The 22,285-nt window shown below is 40.4% G+C and overlaps 1 protein-coding gene across 1 annotated transcript in view; it reads left to right on the top strand.

Annotated features, from left to right (window-relative positions):
- LOC124865699 (furin-like protease kpc-1) overlaps positions 1-22,285 on the top strand; it is a 312,042-nt gene that overhangs the window by 20,184 nt on the left and 269,573 nt on the right. The window contains exon 4 of the mRNA XM_047361035.1: positions 8,813-8,894. Within this exon, the coding sequence (XP_047216991.1) occupies positions 8,813-8,894 (82 nt within the window). The remainder of the gene's footprint in view (positions 1-8,812; positions 8,895-22,285) is intronic.

The following is a 22,285-nucleotide window of genomic DNA, read 5'->3' as shown; positions in this document are numbered from 1 at the left end:
CTGCATAATGAAACAATCCCTCCAACATGATATCAGTGATCCTGACACTCATCTGCACTCTCTATGTAATACAGAATAAAACAGATTTGTAAAAGCAGAGGTGGTTTTTGTTCTCGCCAACCCGGGTGAGTGCCTCCTTCTGTGCCCAGTGAACAATATACAGTATTAGGTTCTAAAATAATATATGACAAACCAAATAGGTTTGAAATTAAATTTTGTTTAAATAAATTTGTAAGTAAAATAAACCAGTCCAGGTTTGACTAGTTTTGACTAGTTTAAGATTGCCTTAATGGCAACAAAGCACCAAAAAGACTTTTTGCACTTTTTTGTGTTTTAACAAATGTTAATTTTACTGAAGCTGATAAAACATAATCTAGATTACTTCAAAAACAGTGAAATCATTTATTTTGTGCCGAACAGGAATCTCAAATCATTTGTCAGCCCCAGTGTAAGTTTATATTTTAGACCCAACACAGGGAGTGCCCGATCCCTATTGACTGAAAATACCAATAAATAATAAAGCACATGTTCCCTGCACAGCTGACAGATAACCTTTTTTTCCCCTTAGTGCTCCTGCTCCCCATTCACACAATTGCGCCCTGGGTGTTGAGCCATATCACCCATATCGAAAGCTGCCACAAGCAGACTACAAGTAGATGTCTTGGCCATGTCAAAGAGATTCACACACTGGCATCAGTTTGATTTTACCCAGCATGTGTATGCGAATGAAACTTCATTTGGCTGTTGTTGCTGTTTTAATCAGGGTCTATTGTTGATAGCAAGAAGGAGAAAATTAAACAGATAACATGGCGAGTAATACATAAAAGCATGTTCATGTTCTTTTTTTCACTCTTGTCCCTTTTGCACCACCCACCATCACTTAGCGTTCCCCACCTGCAGCAACCCGTTCTGCATCACCGGCTGAGCACACAATGCAGCCTCCTGACCGGGCTTTAGTTGCCAGGGAAACCGTCACCCTCAGAGATATCCCGTGACAGCGCAGGGTGAAGGAGGCGGGATGAGAGGAAGGGTCTGAGATGTGGCTTTGGCCATGCACGTTCTCCAGGGGGCACCAGACCTTTGGACCTTCCCCAACTTATCCCTTTCAGTCACACACACTCACAAAACACACAAAGCAGAAATTAGCTTGCACACACACACACACACACACACACACCTAGACAGGCATGCATATACAAGCAGGAAAAAGAGCAGAAAATAAAGAGGAAAAAGAGCAGAAAATAAAGAGAGGAATATTCCTAACTCCGATTTAGAGTTATCATCTGAATCAGTGTGCATGTGATTAATTGAAGTAATTTATGCACAATCTCCAGTGACTCTGTGTATGGTTCATGATATCATTAAACTGTTACTTTAATTACTTTTCTACTTTCATAACTTAGGTTAAAATTAAAATGTTCCACATTTTCTAATGAGTTGAAAATAAATAGCTTGCAGAAATAAGGTTGTGGATATAAAAAACATTTATATAGCATTTGAGTTTTCAGCCCGCTGCTGTTAAAGTGTTTTCTAATAGGGTGTTTCACTGGTATTTAGGCCAAATAGTGTTATCTTTTACACAATTAGCCTTTATTTTTCTGATTTTATTAAAAACCTTTATGTATAATAATCTGTTTTGTCAAACTAAAGTACATGCAGTTGCTGACCCCTCTTATTAGACGGTCTGTACTTAAAAACATTTCTCTGCTTATTACCCCAACATTAACCTTTACAATCCAATGGGCCCGATGTCTCCATTTCATCTATTTCAAATGAGTCTAGAGCCATAAAATCTACTTGATGTTTAAGCAAAAACTAGCTCAAGTTTTTAAAAACATACTTTTATATATAATATTTTGGTTTTAGAACAAAGCAAAATTTTACAATGAGGATTAAAAAATCCATACTTTCTAGTGGAATGAATTTTAGTTCTTCTTTCTATTTAATTGTACAGGATACAATGTGAAAAAGTTATGAAACCCTAAGAAAGCCAGCTGTTTGGACATATGGATAGTGTAAAATAATTCAAAACATATCATTTAACTGTATGGCTGAAAAAAAAACTTGAAAAAAAACAACTGCCTACAACTGCTAACCCTAACAGCAGACTGCAAGATGTTAAAATAAGTTTTTGAAAACTGTAAAATGTCATCCTGGGACCCACAGCAGGCTCTTGCTGTCCTTGATGGGAAGGTGCATGCCTGTATATTAAAAGAGACTACACAGCATCTTCACTTTAGCTTGATAGACATTTGAATCTGATTATGAATATTGGATAGAGATTCCCAACATAATACATTTCTGAACAATTGTGGAAAAACCATTAAACAGAAGTACTTTTAAAAAAAAGATGCTTTTTAGAAATCTCTAAGAGAGACAAATAAGAAAAAAAGACTTAAGCTACCGTGACAGACATTCACTAGTGGAGCAGCTGTGGCTTAGTGAGAAAAGTCATTCTGAAATCAGACAAATGGGTTGGTCTGCAGCTTCTTCATTGAAAAATAAAGTTGGTAATTACATTCTCTATTCATAAATAATAATTGTTAAATTGTAGAAATTTTGTTTGACATTTGTCCTTGTAATAGAATGTAAAACTTTCAAATTCTATTTTATCATGCAGACAATAGAGAAAAGTGGTTGAAGGCATGTACAAGTGAAAGATTTCAGAAACATCCTCATTTGCTCAACCCTTATACTACACCAAAAACACCCGTTTCAAAAACTGTGGTTTGTAAACTTGCATGGATACACATAACTGAAAGGCAAAATGATTAATCAAAAGTTTCTATGAAAATGATTCATTTTCAGAAATTAATTTGACTGCCTTGTTAAGGTGTGATGCTTAAGGGGCTAGTGCAACGGCTAATAAAATTGTTGCCTGTGCATAAACCATAGTAGTAGGTGGAAAAGCACAACAGCCAGCACAACAGCCTAGGAAGTAGTAAATATATTACTTGCATAACAACTTATTTTGTGATGGAGGCCAGGTAGATGTTACTTGATATCCTGACCTTTCGTTTTAGTTCCAGAGAAGGACATCATACCACTGAAAAAAAAATGCTTTGGCATCATCTTATTACACATTTGACAGAGAAGCATACAAAATTGGATAATCAGATAAGCCAAGCTGTCACAGATGTTGTTTTGGACATGTTGAAAACAAACATGAGTTCCCACATGCTGCATACATGCACCACTCAATCAAAGCGACTGAAATTTAAGTGTCAGTAATGACCCAAAGATTGTATTACTTAATTTCCTGCAATACTTTGCTGTCTGCAATGATGAAGACTCACTGACCACCCCCAACAAAGAAATGTGATGTCCATATCATGGCACTGTGAACACACACCCCTGATCCCAAAATGCATGCACTATTCAAAATATTCTTCTAAGACTTGGCAGGTCATAATGTTCCACCAAATACCCTTCGTTTCCTTACATTTAAACATGCATAACAATTTTTTTTAATACGGCAGTATGCATAACCAGATGTGAAACAGTGTGTCAGCAGTTTTATGGTTCTGTAATGTTTTCCAACTCAAATCTACCTGCAGAACAGATTTCCATTCAAAACAGTGGCTAAGTAGATCTGTCTTACTTTAGCTGGATGTGGGAATTATCCCTAACCAAAATCTTAGCATCATATTACTTTTGTTGGGGAATTGCAGGTGTTATGTCAATATTACAGTTCTATGTGCCTCTATAAGGCTGTGTTAACCTTTAGGTGAAAATAATGTGAGCTGTACTACTTATCCAAAGTGTGAGGAATTAATTATCAGACAAAGATGTGGTACATTTGGGTTTTCTTTTTTTATTGTTCTGTAGGAAATAAAATAATTCTCTGTTGAAGACAGAATTATTTTCTTTAATAATTTCAATCATTTAGTCTTACTTGAAGCATGGGCTTCATGGATAGGCAAGGATTTGTCTCTTGCAGACAGTGAGCTGGAAAACATTGTCCTGCATTGTCCTCCCTCAGCCCCACCTACTTATCCATTTAAACAGAATAAAAACATTTTGAGTTTTCCCTCAGTGCCTTGAGTCGTGTGTCTGTGTGTGTTTCCCTCTCTTACTTTTTTATTTTTAGACTCCAGTCACATCCGCAATCCCGCGGCCCTATAAGGAGCTTTCACGCCTTTTGGTTTGCTTTAGATGTTTAATACCCCCTCTCTTTTGTGTCAGGGAGCCAGAGAGGCGTTAAGAAGCGCTGATAAACCCCACTTAGATCCCTTCCTGGCCCGTCACCCTGGCCTGCCGGGCCGCTTTAGCTGGGAACTGATCTGTGACGGCCTGCCACTCAAACTGAGCACTTCTGAAGGCTGACACAATGGAGTGAGCAACAACACCAGAGGGCCCGAGGGGGGTTGAGGAGGGGGGTGAGGAGAGAGGGAGGCAAAGGAGGGAGAGAGGGGCAAGGGGTGCCCTAAAAGAAGGCTCAAGGAGGGGCCAGAGTGTATCTGTCTATCTGTTTCTCTCTTTCACTCTTTACCTACCCCTCCCTTCCCTCAGTGCTTTCCATTGTAGTGCTCACACTTTTTTACTGTCAGTAACACACACAAACCCTGTCCTCTGTAGTTTTTCTCTCTGTGGTCGAGGTTTTTAGTCTGACAGAAAGATGAGAGACTGAATAAAGAGGCTGGGGGTTGGTGGGTGGGTTGGTGGGAGAGTTGGAAGCCAGATAATAATGAGCAGTGCGGTGTGTTTTACTGGTGACAGTGGGTCGTTTGCAGCATTCACAGCTTCCTGGAATGATGGGTCCAGTCGGCTCTAAGATTAGGTCGGGTCTCACAGGAAGCACAGGGCTCAGATTGACGGGCTCAGGGCGCGGTTGACTGGTGAGTGAGGGTGTGAGATGTGTCCACCGTCGCAATTGCCATCACTTTCCCATGGGGCCCTGAGTAGGCAGTGGAGCCCAAAATGTCAGCGCTGATATCTGGGCAGCTCGGCCCAGCTATCAGGCAGCTGCAGCTGCCTGTCATCCACCACATCCACTCATTCATAGGGAGACAACAGAGCACACACACACACACACACACGCACACACACACACACACACACACACACACACATCCGTGTTTTGCTATCTTTATGAGGACTTTTCGGTTACTTCCATTGACTTCCATTCATTTTTGTTGATTTTTAGTGCCTAACCCTGACCCTAACACTAACCCTAACCCTAACCAGTTAATACCTAACCCTAACAATAACTCAATTCATACCCTAGTCCTAAACCTAACCCCTGTCCCAAGAACGGAATTTGAAAAAGTGAGGACCAGGAAAATATCCTCACTTTGTCAAAATGTCCTCACTTTGCGATAAAAATACAAAAAATGGTTCTCGCTCAGCAACAAGTACAAGAACACACACACACACACATGCACACACACACGCGCGCGCGCACACACACACACACACACATGCACACCCACACTTTTCTTTCTCTGGTTGCGCAGTCTATTACTTCAACTATGTAGAGCCATATTTGTGCTCATACACACACTTACGGATGCAGAAATTTCTTGAAAGAATATCTTCACACACACTTTCACTCAATATTATTGTCTCTTTTCCTCCTAACAAAAGTCAATTCTACCTCAGCTATTCAGTTTTAAGCTTTTATTGGTCTTTTTTATCCCTGGGCTAACAAATAAAAACTAATATTTTATAAACAATTGGAAATGGTTTACTGTTTTTTCCTAATGCATGCTCCTCTGTTTTAACTGAGCTAAATTTGTATTTAAAATTCATAAAATCTTAGATTCATCTGTGTTTGATGTCTTGTATTTCAGTTTAGGTGTATAATGCTCCAGCTTCTCCATTCTGAGTATGTGATATTCCAGCATGCATAATTTGATCTCCAGCTAAGACAGACTGCCACAGAATGGTTTGGACAGAAATTCCACTGAATGATTATTACAACTGTGAGACCTCGCATCTCTCCACTGCTGCTGAATTGATGAGGGCAAAACAAATATTTCATGCCAAATACTTGGAGTGGCTCTAATAGGTGGCTGCCCGACCTCCTTTTTGATCAGTTTCGTTAATTATTATTTTACCCCTTGTGGACACACAGACCCACTTAAATCCTATAATCCATGATGCTTTACACCATCATGGACAGCTGGATGAAAAACATTGTGACAGCAGCTTAAACTTTCAATAAGTTTATTTGTAATGTTGCAACTCCAAACAGCATAAATAAAGAAACCCTATTTCTTCTTTCCATGAATGCTCCTTTAGTTTCTTTTTTTCCCATTTCATCATGTAAACTCTGTGCTGGATTTATTTTGTGTGTTTTTGGATGTCAGCATTGTGTGTGTGTGACAGTTGGATGATGAATGTCCTGATGGCACTGGGGTCAGTGTCACAAACAGTGTTGTCAATTGCACATTCTCCCCTGAGTCTAACCTTGAGCAAAAGTCCCTGAAGAGAGCTCAGTGTGCTGTTAAGGTCAATTCGTGCTCACATAGACACATGCACACACATTCATTCCTTGCTGAGCATGTGTCATTAGTATCTGGTAGGGCCTGGTTTGACAGAGAGCGATTAGCTCCCTATCATGTGTATTGATCAGCTTGTCTTGGCTGGTTCTCAAGAGGAGGGTCTGGAGGGGCATTTGGGACAGACACCGACACATACAGACACAAGCACACATACACAGCCTTTGACATTATTGTTTATCTATCACAATGTAATGTGTGTGTCTGTGGGGGGGGGGGGGTGTGGTTTTGTCATTAAATCAGACTTCTCATTTTTACGTCAGTTAGGACGATCACATCCCAAATATACTATATACTGTACATTTCCATAATATTTGGTAGAATTTCCTTTAAAATTGTATTATTTAGGTCAAACTATTTGGAAATGCTTCCACACGCTTCACATACAGTTTCCTAGAATTTTTGCCCTTTTCTCCTGACAGAACTGGTGTAAGTGAGATGTCCTTAACTTATTTGGCAGCATAATTAGGATCAGTGTCCATTCAGAACATCCATTTTTGCCTACGTTTCAATGTCCTGGCTTATGTTTGACTTGTTGCATCATTATTTTAACTTTATGTTCATTCCTCATGATACCATCTATTTTGTGAAGTGCACCAGTCACGCTTGCTACAAACCACCATAACCACCCCATACTTCACATTTGGGATGGTGTTCTCAAGCTTGCAAGCGTCCCCCTTTTTCAAAAGTTACAATGATCATCATGGCTAAACCACAGGATATGTCTTCAAAAAAGTTCTATGACCCTGATAGCATTTGCAAACCATAATTTGTCTTTTTAATTTTGCTTCTGGAGTAATGTGTCCTTCCTTGCAGAGTGGCTTCAACTAGCATCTTCACAAGGTCTTTTTCTAACCCCTAACTCTAATCTTGTTCTTGCGTTGATTTGCACATATTGCATCAAAACACACTCCCATTCCCAGGACACCTTCCTGAATGGCTGGATGGCTAGACATATTCTATGATGTTTACACCTTCAGGTCACCCCTAACCCATTAGAGCATCCTTCCCTAAATTTGTTCATTTAATATAACAAAGATCCAAGTGTCCTGTAAGCCAGCCCTTACACTGATGTTCACAATGAAAGAAAAAAAAACAAAACAATAATTATAAAACCAAAAGAAAATCGTGTCAGTGAAAACAGCAAAGGTTGTTTGGGTAAGCTAAAGTATAAATGCAGACTGCATGCAGTGCCGCTGTACTGGCAAATCATGCAACTATTTGAGTAATACAAAAAAGATTCGTTCCAAATAAAGCCACTGATCTGTGTATCAGTGAATGAATGTGTGTGTGTTTGCAAGTGCTATTGGGTGAATGTGGCTGTAGCTTAAAGTGCTTTGGTCAGTATAACTGGAAAGGCGCTATATAAGTTTAGTCCATTTACCTAAATGTTTATACTTCTTTCTTTAAAGCCTAAATGAACATAGCTCATTATATGGTTACATGAAAAGCAGTGATTTCAGTCCGTTTGCCGATCTGTATGCATGGCACTTCCTGTCTCTGTCCTGTGTGTTTAATGTCACACATGTAGCGTCCTAATAACAGCTGTCTTTTGCGGGTAGCTAAGACCAGCTCCTGGCTTTTGTTAATTGGGTCTAATTGAAGAACATGAAGGGAGAATAAAGCCAGGAGGCTTTTAGAACATAAAAGACTGCAGCCGCCTCTCAATAGTATTTATTCTCAACCTCTTCCACTCTGATTTAAGTGTGAGTTGACAATAGTGGCCTGACAGTGATATGTATGCGTGTGTGTGTGCACGTTTGTGTGTGATCTGCCGTTTGATTTACTGCGCCCACCTTCACAAGGACCAGCCTCTTATCAGATCAAAGCCACAAGCAGGCGGCCTATGAAAGACGGCGTGCATGTGTGCATGCATGTGCTCTGCTGAGGACAGAGGTGTGGAGGAGATGGGAGTGTTTTTGTTGCTTTTAACCCTGGACAATTGCGCTGCAAAGGAGAGACCAAGTGAGCACTCTTTGAACTAATGAAGAGAAGCTTTTACACTTCTTCACAAAGTTGCCCAACTCTCCAGACACTATGAATTTTTCTCTCCTCTTTTTCAAAGTATAATAAAACAAAAGAGAACAGAGTACTTTATTTACCCAGTACCACATATTTTTTAGTTTGCGCTCTTAAATCCAGATTCTTCACACAAAGCAAAAATAACAAAATCATCACAGTGCAGCTGCAGACTTTAGTGTCTGCTTGGTGAGGCAAACAGGAACTGATGATTTTTAAATCTTGATAAAAGAAAAAAAACACGAAAAGTAAAATATAAAAAATCATTTGTTTGTTTCTGTGGTTTTTAGGTTCTCTGGGTGCAGAGGCAGCGCAGTCATTACAGAGACAAGCGGGTTCCCCTGATGGGACTACACTATGATCTGACAAAAAGTAAGTTTGGACTAATAAAAATATAATTTTTTAGATTGTTTACTTTCTTGCTAAAATCTATATTTTGCTGACTTCTGTCAGCAAAATATAGATTTTATATTTATATATTTTGCTGACTTCTGTCAAATTCAACTTTTGCAAATACTAGTACAGCTAAAAGAATTTCAATAGTATATAAAAGTTCAATATTTTTTGTCACTTATTTCAGAAAGTGAAACTCAGATTTCTTGAGCATACATTGAAATATTTCAAGCCTTTATTTCTTTTAATGTTTATGATTATGGCACACTGATTATGAAAACCGAAAATTCAGTTTGTCCCAAAATAATAATATTGTGACAAAGTTATACCATGTTCATAGAATGTTGAGTGGAAGGAAAAAGTGTTGTAGAAAAAGGTGCAGCAGCAGCAATGAGAGGCTTGAGAGGATTTTCAAGCAAAATCCATTCAAGAATTTGCGGGAGCTTCACACAGAGTGGGCTGGAGTCAGCTCAATATTAGCCACTATATGCACAGAGCATGTCAAGCTAATACTGAACCAGAGATCATAGAAGCATCTTACCTGGACTGGACTGGTCCAAAGTCCTCTTTTCAAATGAAAGTGACATTTGCATTTCATCTGGAAATCAAAGTTGCAGAGTCTGGAGGAAGAGTGGAGAGGCACAGAATCCACATTGCCATCTGTTGGTGATGGTCCACTGTGCTTTCTGAAATCCACAATCCATCTACTAGGAAATTTGGATGGATTGGCAACCGGTCCAGCGTGTACCAGCTCCCCCATGACCTACTATGGAATAAGCAGTATAGAAGATGAATAAATAAATGAATGAATGTTATAATTCTTTCAGCTTTACTTGTATTTCATTTAGATGCATATCGTTCGACCCTATAACTATAAATGCTTGCGGGTGTGATATTGCAAAGTATTTCTTACATATTTTATTTAAAAATTGTGTCGAAAGGAAATAAACAAATTTTATTTATGCTGTTGATTAGTATTGATCAACCAGCTGAGGGACGCATAAATAACAGAAGAAATAATTTTTGCCATGATTCTGTTTTTGTATTTAGTACCAATCTGCTGATAATGTTTAGCTTCATCGTGTAATCTGTGTGTATTGTCAGCTGACGGACTGTGTAAAGTTGACCATTTTCTGTTGTCTTGGTGTTATGATGGACAATGTGCAGAAGAGTGATTAATAAGTGTCCAGAAATAAATTCAGGCTCATTCAAACAAAGATTAAATCACACAATCAAGAATTACCTCAGTTGCATAAAGTGTGTGAAGAAGAAAAGGTTCAAATGAACTGCAAAAGACTGAGGAAAGAACACATTGTGTAGATCTCAGAGGTAAAGAAAGCTGAGACACAGCACTCAATAAGCTTCATAGATTGAAGCATTGAGATTGATGCAATAAACATAAGACAGATAATCAACTAAGGTTCCTAACAGAGTGGATGGATGGTTCCAAATCATTTTGCCATAATTGAAAATGCCAAACAAAAAAGGGAAACGTCCGCACACTGTTCAACTTGCAAAAGTTTTATATAGAACGCTTCAGTCACAGACCATCATCAGGCAAACATATTGCAATAATTAGATGGGAAGTGGTTCTAAATGTGTGACCAAACACATCCATCCATCCATCCATCCGTCCATCCATCCATCCATCCATCCATCCATCCATCCAGGTCACCAGTCTTTCACATAACTTTAAAGAACTTTAAAGAAACATATTCAAAAGTAATACATCATTAGGTCCCTCTCAAGTCAAAGTTTGAAGGGTATAAATCCAAAAAGCCTCATGTTATTTGAGTAACTTATCGAGGTCACCATCTCGAGTTGGAAGAGTGACCTGGTCACAAAATCGCAATCAAGAAAATATCAGGATGAGCGTCAATAAAGTGTACTGCAACAGGAAATTCTGGATCATTTCTGCAGATCGTTGTTTTATACTCACTGATCCATAAAGTTTTCCCAACATATGCAAACCCACAAGGGCAACAAATCATATATATCATGTGTGGATGCACAAGTCATAACACTATTAACAACAACTTTTTTGCCTGCATGGGGATGAAAACATTCCAGTCTGCACAACACAGTTGTAACTACCATCAGAAGGGGGAAGCAAGCGTGTTTGTATTTTTTTTCACCAGATGTCTTTTTATCTTGAAAATCTGACTAAAAGAGGATCTTTAAAAATCAAATATAACTCAGAATCAGATCTGAAGATATGCCAGCGCTTTCTAAAAATGAACTTTGTAGTGGCAGAATGATCGGACAACTGAGTAGTAGATGTAACTGAAAACTTCTTTAGTTTTTGTTGTAGCATGTTGAACTAAATCAGAGCAATCGTTCTTCAAAGCCAATTCATAGGCTTCTGTGAGCCATGGAGATGGGTAACCTTGCTGTTGAAATATTTTTCATTTCTACAGTTCTTTCTATAGTCATCTGTAGAGTGGCAAATCCTTCTCAAATGATAAGACTAACAAATAGGGAGGCCCTTTTTAAACGGAGCAGGGTGAAAACTTGGCCAACAAAAGCTAATTTTTATCTTTTTCTTTTTGGCAGATGGTTGTAATTAAGGGACACATCTCTTATCACCCAAATGTCTAGAAAACGGACTTTATCCTCACTATGGTTTGATGTAAATTACTATTGAAGCTGTAACAAAGTAAAAAAAAATCCAGTAATTCTTTGCAATTTGAATTAAGGACACAAAAAAATATTATTATTAATGAATCTATACAGATGGAAGTCTGCATACTGAGGAGCACAACTAGCACCAATACGTGTTTCTGAAACGTGCAAATAAAGTTATTTTCAAAACTGAAGTAGTTATGTTTCATAACACATTCTGCTAAATCAAGAGCAAATTTATTCTGGGGTTGGATTCAGAATCAGAATCAGAATCAGCTTTATTGCCAAGTTCGTGCATACAAACAAGGAATTTGCCTCCGGTACACTTTGCTCTTTTGTTCTGTTTTTGCATTACAGAATATACAAATTTACAATTTACAATGTACAATATACACATATCTAATAAAAAGGTGCATTTGCAACATCTGTATGCTGTTGTTCTGTACTCTATTGAATGTTCATCAGAGAAACAGCCTGGGGGAAGAAACTGTCTCTGTGGCGGCTGGTTTTAGTAAACAGTGCTCTGTAGCGGCAGCCTGAAGGTAAAACTCTAAACAGTTTATGTGCAGGGTGTGTGGGGTCGGCAGAGATTTTGGCAGCTCTTTTTCTGACCCTAGACCTGTATAAGTCCTGGATGGAGGGAAGGTCAGCTCTGATTATTCTCTCTGCAGTCCTGATTATTCGTTGCATTCTGGACCTGTCCTGTTTTGTGGATGAGCCAAACCACACTGAGATGGATGAAGACAGGACAGACTGAATGATGGCAGTGTAGAAGATGACCAGCAGCTCCTGTGGAAGGTTGAACTTCTTGAGTTGCCTCAGGAAGTACAGTCTCTGCTGGGCCTTCTTTTGAACAGTGTCTATGTGTGAAGACCATCTCAGGTCCTCAGAGATGGTGGTTCCTAAGAACCTGAAGTGGTCCACGGCTGATACAGAGTTGTTGAGGATGGTGAGGGGGGTGTATGGGGTGGTGTTCTCCGAAGGTCCACCACCATTTCCACAGTCTTGAGTGGGTTCAGTTCAAGGTAGTTCTGATCGCACCAGTGTGCCAGCCGATCCACCTGCTGTCTGTATGCAGACTCGTCTGCAAACTTAAGGAGTTTCTCGGACGAGTCCGATGAGGTGCAGTCATTTGTGTACAGAGAGAAGAGGAGTGGGGATAGAACCCACCCCTGGGGGGCACCAGTACGTATTGATCTGGATCGGGAGAAGATGCTCCCCAGTCTCACCTGCTGCTGTCATTCTGTCAGGAAGCTGTTGATCCTGACAGGTGGAGGCTGGGACGTTGAGCTGGGTGAGCTTCTGGTGGAGGATGTCTGGTATGATGGTGTTGAAGGCCGAGCTGAAGTCTACAAACAGGATCCTGGTATACGTCCCTGGACGGTCGAGGTGTTGCAGGATGAAGTGTAGACCTAAGTTAACAGCATCATCTGCCGACCTGTTTGTTCGGTAAGCAAATTGCAGGGGGACCAGCAGGGGGCCTGTGATGTCTTTCAGGTGCTTCAACACCAGCCGCTCAAAGGATTTCATGACCACAGACGTCAGGGCTACAGGCCTGTAGTCATTTAATCCTGCGATGGTGGGTTTCCTGGGAACCGGGATGATGGTGGATCGTTTGAGGCAGGAGGGGACCTCACATTTCTCCAGTGACTTGTTGAAGATCCTCGTGAAGATCGGAGCGAGTTGATGTGCACAGGCTTTCAGACATGATGGGGAGACGTTATCAGGTCCTCCAGCTTTCTTTGTTTTCATGCGCTGAAAGAGCCTGTTTACCTCTTCCTCGGAGATCTTTAGTGCAGGCAGAGGATCTGATGGTGGGGGGTCGGTTGCTTTATGGGAGGAATTTGTTCCTGAATGGGATGTAGAGGGGATGATTTGAGGTGTGAATGGCTTCTTGTCATGTCTGCAGTAGAAGCCATTCAGACGGTTGGCCAGGAGACGACTCTGTTCAGGATGGGTGGAGGGGCTCTTGTAGTCAGTCAGGTTTCTCAGACCAGTCCATACAGCTGAAGTGTCATCAGAGAAAAGGCTGTTCTTAAGCTTCTCCCTGTAGCTTCTCTTAGCTGCTTTGATCTCTTTTGTTAGTCTGTTCCTGGCCTGCCTGTACCGCGCCCAATCTCCACTGCTGTGAGCTTCTTCCTTTTCCCTGCGCAGATTCCTGAGGTGTGGAGTAAACCATGGCTTATTATTCCCAAAGGTGCAGAAGGTCTTGGTCTGCACACACATGTCCTCACAGAAACGGATGTATGATGTCACCACATCAGTTAGTTGGTTTAGGTCAGTGGCTGAGGTTTCAAAAACAGTCCAGTCTGTGCATTCAAAGCAGGCCTGTAACATCTGCTTTGATTCCTCAGTCCACTTCTTAACAGTGTGAACCTTGGGTTTGGAAGCTCTTAGTCTCTGCCTGTAGGTTGGGATGAGGTGGATTAGATAATGATCCGAAAAACCCAGAGCAGCCCTGGTAACAGCATGATATGAGTGGACTTTTCTTCTGAAAAGAAACCTGAAGTCTCCAAACCACCTTCATTTATATCCAAACTGTGGATATCAAGGCTGAGGAGGAGGACTCTGATCGATCAGTAAGGGTCAAAATCTTTTCAATAAAATCAGTAGAATATTTAATGGAGGCAGTAGGAGTTTTAATAAATTTTTAATATGCACATCAACAATAGTGGGGGCAACAGGGATGAAAATGAAAGTGCCGAAATGAGTTTATACTCTCATAAACATGCACCATGGAACTGATATAGGAAGAGTTTTTGAGCACTTTCAAAGTCTTACCTACTTTATCTGTCTTGTTTTTTAGTTTGACCTGATTTTGTTTGCCAGTTATTATTCAGCTGAAGCAGTTACATTTTTCTATGTTAATGCTTTTTATTATTGATAGAATGGAAGAGGAAATGCTTCACCAGTTTATCCTTGTCTAACATAATATGCATGACATATATATGATTTGTTGTCTATGTTCGTGCATATGGAGCTTTAAATAAAATAAATTAATTACAAATTTCCTAATGTCCAGTTTTGTGTATATTGGAAATTAACCAGATAAATAAATAACTGATGGAGCTCTACTGTATAGACATAACATAGATTTACTGTGACATGCAAAAATATTCACCAACCTTTATCTTTGTTATATATTCTTACTTTACAATCACAAACATAAGTGGATATTGTTGGGATTTTATGTGACAGACCAACACCAAGGAGTGTGTCAAGGAAAATAATCAATGGTTTTAAAAATCTTTTACAAAGAAAGATCTGCAAAATCCGCTGCTTATTTACAGCTGTAGACTGTTTGAGTTATGTCTCTACCAGCTTGGCACATCATCAGATTCTCAACTGGATTTATGTCTGGACTGGTCCATGACAAATGAATATGCTTTGATCATTCCATTGTAGCTCTGGTTATATGTTTATAATTGCTGTCCTCCTGCAAGATGAGCGTCTGCCCCAGTTTAGTCTTTCTTCTAGGATTACTCTGAATTTACCAGCATCAGTCTTTCCATCAACTCTGATCAGCTCCCTGTCACGATTTGAAGAAAAGTACCCCCACAGCATGATGCTGCCACCACTAAAGGTGCAGATCCTCTGTTCAGGGTGATATTATTTTCATACAATGTTATGCATGTAGAGCAGAAAGTTTCGTTTTGGTCTCATCTGACCAGAGGACATTCTGGTGCATATTGACCTATGTCCACTTAACAGTTCAGGACCTCTTATGACTTTCTTTTTATAATGGCTTTTTTCTGCCATTCTTCTATAAAGGTCAGATTTGTTGAGTGTCGATGAACAGACATTTCGCTCTGACATCAAGAAAAAGCAACTGTTGCTGCTGTAGCTAATTAATGTGAGAATAACCAATTGAGGGAAAGGTTGTTAGGGAGCTGGTATTGATTTAATGTAATAAATATGCAGACATTTACATGCTGTAGTGTCAGAAGCCTTAATAAAAGTAAAACTCATAGTAAAAAGACATTTTCTTACTTTGTGCATCTCCATTGCCAACACCTGTGGCCGACCTAATGGTTTGGCTACTGATGCTTGTGTATTTTCTTCCCTTGAAGCCAATATTCTGCAGAAGGCTTATGTCTCCACTGTACTGTTGGCCACACTCTGTTTGGCACTAGCTTTGAGACGAGTCCCTGAGCACAGGAAGCCAAAATCTGTGCCATTCAACCCATGCTCATAACTTCACTTTTTTGAATTTGTGCAGTTTCACACAGGACATTAACTATTTGCTCCGATTTCTATACATTTATACCTTTAGAAGTTTTAGTTTGTATAAAATCCAATAATTAAGTGTAATGCAGCAACAGACAGTTTTTATTAAATGAGACCCCAGTCACTTCATTCCCATGTAGTAAGGCTAGACAATGGCATCTGGTAAATATCCATTCACTTAAACCCTGTGTCAAAGCCAGTAGCCTCCATATTACATACAGGAACATGAAAAGTACAGACAGAGTTTACCTTGAAAAAATGTTGTCCCCTTGGCCTCATCAATGTTTATAAGAAACACTTCTCTTCTCGGCAATGTTTTCCTCGCTTAAAACAGCTTAAAGCCTGAAACTTAGATGTCATTTTGTGATACAGACATACTGGATCTGAGTAAATTTATTAGACTGTGCCTGATGAAATTTTAACTGACATATGAATAGAATTGAATTGCAACTCTCAGTCCCCCTCTACGTCTACATAAGGTGTTGATTGATCATGTATGTCTGTAAATGGGAGCTGTCTGTGCAGAAGAACTGGCTCATGTCCTGCTGCAGCACTTCTCTCTGTCTGCCTCTTTGTGTAAAACTTTCCTTGCCGAGTTGCCTAGCCTCTGCTCTGACAGACGATACGAAAGCACCAGAGGGAGGCAGAAAGATGAAACAGTCAGGAGATCATGGACGAACACTGCAGCTGTGTGTTGATTCTCACAGAGGAAAGAGGGGGAATAAAAATGCACTTCTACGCTTTGACCAGAGTGAACTTTTCACCGCTGAGGTTTCTTGCAAGTATAGGAAGCGTGCCGTTTAAAATAGAAAATCTGGATATTTTTTCACCCCAGGAACTCTTTCAGACCTTGATGGAGAGAGTAATATTCTAATAACGGAATCCCAAACAGTATGAAACCACAAATGTTTTCCAGAAACTGGAATTCAGGATCTCCTATTCTTCTTGAATTTGAAATCTTAATCTTTGTTTTCAACATTATCTGGCTTTTTTTCTCCATTGTTTTCAGTTCTGATTTTAAGATAATTTTGTAATAGTTCTTTACACGTGGAAATACTGTGTGGCTAATAGTAGGTTTTATTGCTTATAGAAATTAATCTCTTTTTCACATTTCAAGGGTAAAATAAGACTATGGTTGAGTTATAGGTTTGACCCAGGATTCTGGGTTAGGTTTTCAACCCAAAAAACATCTTAAAGTGACTAATGTCTAATGCTAAGACTGCCAAAAGTTACTTAAAAAGAAAAAAATGGATGTCTAAATGAATTAAAAAGAGATTTTTTTCCCATCCATTTTCTTGGCATGCTTTATCATCGCAGGGTCATGGAATGGCTGGTGCCTATCTCAGTCAGTCTCTGGGTGAAGTGTGGAATGAATGCTGAAGCCACCCATCGCAGGGCACCACTGAAACACACAAGACAAATAACCAAGCATGTACACACTTAAGAGGCTTTAGCAGCCGCTAAGCTATGGATCTAAACTGAATGCCACACAGATGACTGCTCTAGTACAGGCCAAAAGATTTGTTAAAATACCAATTATATAAAGGCTGCGTTTTATCTGCAAAGTGTCTTTCTTTTTGTTTTTTGCTAAAACCATCAATAGAAGTAAAACTGGTTAGTGAGGCTGATGGGAGCTTGTGAGGGAGCTCTGTTTCCACATTGATTGACTGCATTCTGCTCAGCCTGGAGCAGTGTGATAGATATCCTGTGTCTATTGGCTGTGTGAGTATCCATGACACCACACTGTGTTCAAAGTTCAACAAATTTCAGCTTTGACCAGAGCGCAGCACAAGATTCACCTAGTTGCTGGTCGGACCTCCACACCAAGGTGGAATTTTCCTGCTGAGAGGCAAAAGCAGCCCTAATTTTTTTTTATTATTTCTTATATTTTTTATTTAGTTTTAATTCAGTTTAAATGATCATAACTAAAGTAAAAAACACAAAACCTTCCTAAGGCCAATAAGACTTTTATTGACAAACAATTGAATTTAATTACAACGTTTCTCTGTATTAAATGTTGACTGTCTGTATTAACATTATGGCCAGTTCTTTGGTCTAAGTGTCAATGCTGAACATAGCTAACACTAGCTTATGATGACAAAAGGTGATCAGGCCAAAGGTTCGTGTTATCTTAAGTGAACAAACTTGTTCTCTGATGGGGAATGAAGTCATTGGTATAATTCAGTCAGTCATTGTCTACCACTTATTCCATAGTGGGTCGCAGGGGAGCTGGTGCCTATCTCCAGCAGTCTATGGGCAAGAGGCAGGGTACACCCTGGACAGGTCGCCAGTCCATCACAGGGCAACACACAAACAACCAAACACACTCATTCATACACCTAAGGGCAATTTAGAGTGACCAATTAACCTAACAGGCATGTCTTTGGACTGTGGGAGGAAGCCAGAGTACCTGGTGAGAACCCACGCATGCATGGGGAGAACATGCAAACTCCATGCAGAAAGATCCCCGGCCAGGAATCGAACCCAGGACCTTCTAGCTGCAAGGCAACAGTGCTACCAACTGTGCCACCGTGCAGCTGGTATAATTCAATTATATTCAATTCAAAAATAATCCCAAAGGGAAATTAAATGTTGTAGCTCATTATGAAGTTTTCTTCAAAGAGCCGTTGTAGATGCTGATGGCAGGAAGGATCTCCTGTAGTCCTCCGTCTCACAGCAGATCTGAAGAAGCCTCTGACTGAAGACACTCTGTTGTTGTAGGACAGTCTCATGAAGAGGATGCTCAGGGTTCTCCGTAATGTTCTTCATTTTATGAAGAATCCATCTTTCCACAATGATCTCCAGAGGTTCCAGAGTAGTCCCCAGAACAGAGCCAGCTTTCTTTATCAGCTTGTTGAGCTTTTTTAAGTCCCTGGCTCTGATGCTGCTTCCCCAGCAGATGATGGCAGAAGAGATCACACTTTCCACAACAGACTAATAGAAGATATGCAGCATCTTGCTGCAAACACCAAAGGACCTAAGCTTCCTCAAGACGTACAGTCTGCTCTGTCCCTTCTTGTAGACGGCTTCACAGTTGCATCTCCACTCTAGTCTGTTGTCCAGGTGAACACCGAGGTATTTATACTCCTCCACCACCTCCACTTCTTCTCCCATGATATAAATAGTTTTTGACTTATTCCTGTTTCTCTTAAAATCTACAATCATCTCCTTTGTTTTAGTCACGTTCAAAATGAGATAATTGTTTCCACACCATGCCACAAAGTGGTCCACCACCTTCCTGTACACAGCTTCTTGTCCATCTCTGATCTACCCCACGACCGCAGAATCATTAGAGTATTTCTGCAGATGACAGGAGTCTGTCTTGTACTGGAAGTCTGAGGTGTACAGAGTGAAAATGAATGGTGAGAGTACAGTCCCCTGTGGTGCTCCTGTGCTGCTGACTACCTGGTTAGACTCATAACCCTTCAGTCTCACAAACTGTGGTCTGTTTGTCAGGTAGTCTTTGATCCAGGAGATTGTTGAGGCCTCCACCTGAGTCTTCTGGAGATTCTGACAAAGCAAATCAGGTTGGATTGTATTAAATGCACTGGAGAAATCAAAGAACATGATCCTCACAGTGCTGCTGGCTTTGTCCAGATGACAGTGGGTTTGTTGAAGCAGGTGTATGATGGCATCTTCAACTCCACAGCGATAAGCAAACTGAAGGGGGTCCTAATAGTTTACTGTTTGCTTACTCAGGTGGGCCAACAGGAGTCTCTCTAGGAGCTTCATGATGTGGGATGTCAGGGCAACAGGTCTATACTCATTGAGAACTGATGGGTGAGTTTTCTTTGGTACCAGAACAAGACAGGAGGTCTTCCACAACACTGGTACTTTCTTCTGGGCCAGGCTAAGGTTGAAGAGGTGCTGCAGAATCCCACAGAGCTGCTCTGCACAGGCCTTCAAGACTCTAGGGCTGACATGATCTGGACCTGCAGCCTTATTCTGATTCCGTCTCTCCAGTTGCATCTTCACTTGACTTCTTGAGGCACACAGGTGGAAGGGGGAAGCAAAGGACGCATCAGCATCTTCTGATATAGTTGAAGGCAAACATGTAGAAGCAGAAGGGTCTAGGGCTGAGGTGGAAGATAAAAAATTTGAGGTGTTACTGCACAGCTCTGGGTCCTGTGGGTCAAAGGAGGGTGGGATGTCTGTTTGGCTGTGAGCAGGAGAGGAGGATGCTGAGCTTGTTTCTGAACTGAATCTATTAAAGAACATGTTTAGTTCATTGGCTCTATCCAGACGTCCATCGGTCTGATCATCCTTCTGCTTGAAGCCTGTGATCTTCTTCATCCCTGTCCACACATCTCTGATATTGTTTTGCTGGAGCTTGCTCTCCAGCTTCTTCTTGTACACCTCCTTGCTGTCTCTTATCTTGACTTTAAGTTGCTTCTGTAAACTCCTCAATAATTATCTGTCTCCGGCTCTGAAGGCTCTTTTTTCTTTTTAATCAGGTCCTTCAGGTCACTGGTGAGCCAAGGTTTGTTATTGGAGAAGCATCTCACGGTTCTGGTGGGGATGATGTTATCCACACAGAAGTTTATATAGGCAGTTACACACTCAGTCATGGCATTGATGTCCTCTCCATGTGGCTGGCACAGTGCGTCCCAGTCTGTAGCCTCAAAGCAACCTTGCAGAGCTTCTTCAGCTTCCTGTGACCATTTTCTCATAGTCCTCTTTATTACAGGTTGCCTCTGAACAAGGGGCTTATATTTCGAGCAGAGAAAAACAAGATTGTGGTCTGATTTGCCTAGAGGAGGTCTTGCTGTAGAGATGTATGAGTCCTTGACATTTGCATAAAACAAATCCAATGTTTTGTTTTCTCTGGTAGAGCAGCTGACAAACTGTTGAAACGTTGGAAGTGTAGCAGAGAGTGAAGCATGGTTAAAATCACCAGAAATTGCCACAAAAGCATTGGGGTTTTGTGTCTGTAGCTTAGCAAGAACTGAGCTGATGGCATCACATCCAGTGTCAGCAACAGCGGAAGGTGGAACGTAAACTGTTGCCAAAATAACACTGGTGAACTCTGGGTAAATAATATGGACGAAAACTTACTGCCAACAGTTCAATATCTGGACTGCAGAGATGACACTTCACAGTTACATGTCCTGGATTACACCATCTGTTGTTCACAAGTACTGACAGTCCACCTCCTTTACATTTGCCGCTCCTCTTTAAATCTCTGTCTGCTCGTATGGTTAAAAAGCCCGGCAGAGAGACGCTGGAGTCGGGGATATGATCCTGCAGCCATGTCTCAGTAAAACACATAATACTGCATTCCGGATACTCTGGCTGGGTCCTTTGTAGGGCTTGGAGTTCATCCAACTTGTCTCCCAACGATCTCACATTGCCCATCATAATCGACGGAAGAGATGGTTTGAACTTCCTCCTCTCTCTTCTCTTAGCTCCTGCTCTGCATCCATGGTGTCTTCTTTTCAACTCATCAGGGATTTGGGGTTGTAGTTGAAGTATTATTTGAGCTTTTGAGATATTAATCAGCTGCTCTCGGTTGTAAGAAACAACCCCGTTGCCATGGCAATGCATCATAACAAATGTCCAAAAATAGAAGGTATTAGGAAAAAACATCCAAGCTGCACAACATCTGACACCAGGGAGGGCAGTTGTCCAAAAAAAATCAACTGTATCCACCACAAGAGGAAGAGTTCCCAAAAAAGAATAAATCAGAATCAAAAGTAACAGAGCTACTCCAACATGCTGCCACCTTGAGCGGCGCAATTCTATTAACCTGCTTTCATTAACATTATTGTATAGCATGATTTTACCATTCCACTATTTCTTATGCCAAATTGTGGAACAGGTTCGGTGAAATCTGACATGGTTTTTGTTTTGTTCAAAATGGTGTCTGTTAAGAATGATGGAGCTCCTTCTAGTCTCTTCTCTAACCCAATGAACTATGTCACAAATTCTGACTAAGTGTTTGTTTAAAATTATCCAAACTGTTTCTCAACAGCATAAAGGCAGAGGTCAAAAAAACCAACCCAGCAGTTTTGAGGTAGTGTTTTTATGATTGGTTTATGGAGCAGAAATAAAATGTTCTTCAGAATTCCTTGATTTAATTGATACGATGGTGTTTTGTTTAAGATACCCCGCTTAATGTTATCTGACCCTCAAGCCTCTATTTGTTAAGCATTGCTGAATTGACCATCAAAAGCTGATTTGGTTTTTGTTGGAAGCTAGTGAAAAAGTATAGTATCTTTCTTTCTGCCAGCTTACTCCCAATGTGTAGAAACAGGTAGGGGAGGGTCAGGGATGAAATACTTTATGCTCCATAAAGCCAGAGATATCTTGGTGTGATGGGAATTTCAAAAGGCAAAATATTTGTCGTTTTAAAATCATAAATGTTTTAAAACCTCGGTATAACTTGATAGCGGTAACCGGCCTATCGCTAATTGGTGGATGATTGTTAAATAACACGTTAATCACGGAATCGTGTTATTTGCAGTCTGATCTTTACCTGCTTGTTTTTTTTTTAAATATATTTTTGATTCTTTCCTGTTCTC

Source organism: Girardinichthys multiradiatus, chromosome 3 (genome assembly GCF_021462225.1).
Source record: "Girardinichthys multiradiatus isolate DD_20200921_A chromosome 3, DD_fGirMul_XY1, whole genome shotgun sequence".
In the NCBI taxonomy this organism is placed as follows: Eukaryota; Metazoa; Chordata; class Actinopteri; order Cyprinodontiformes; family Goodeidae; genus Girardinichthys; species Girardinichthys multiradiatus.
This window is presented reverse-complemented; position numbering and strand designations above follow the sequence as displayed.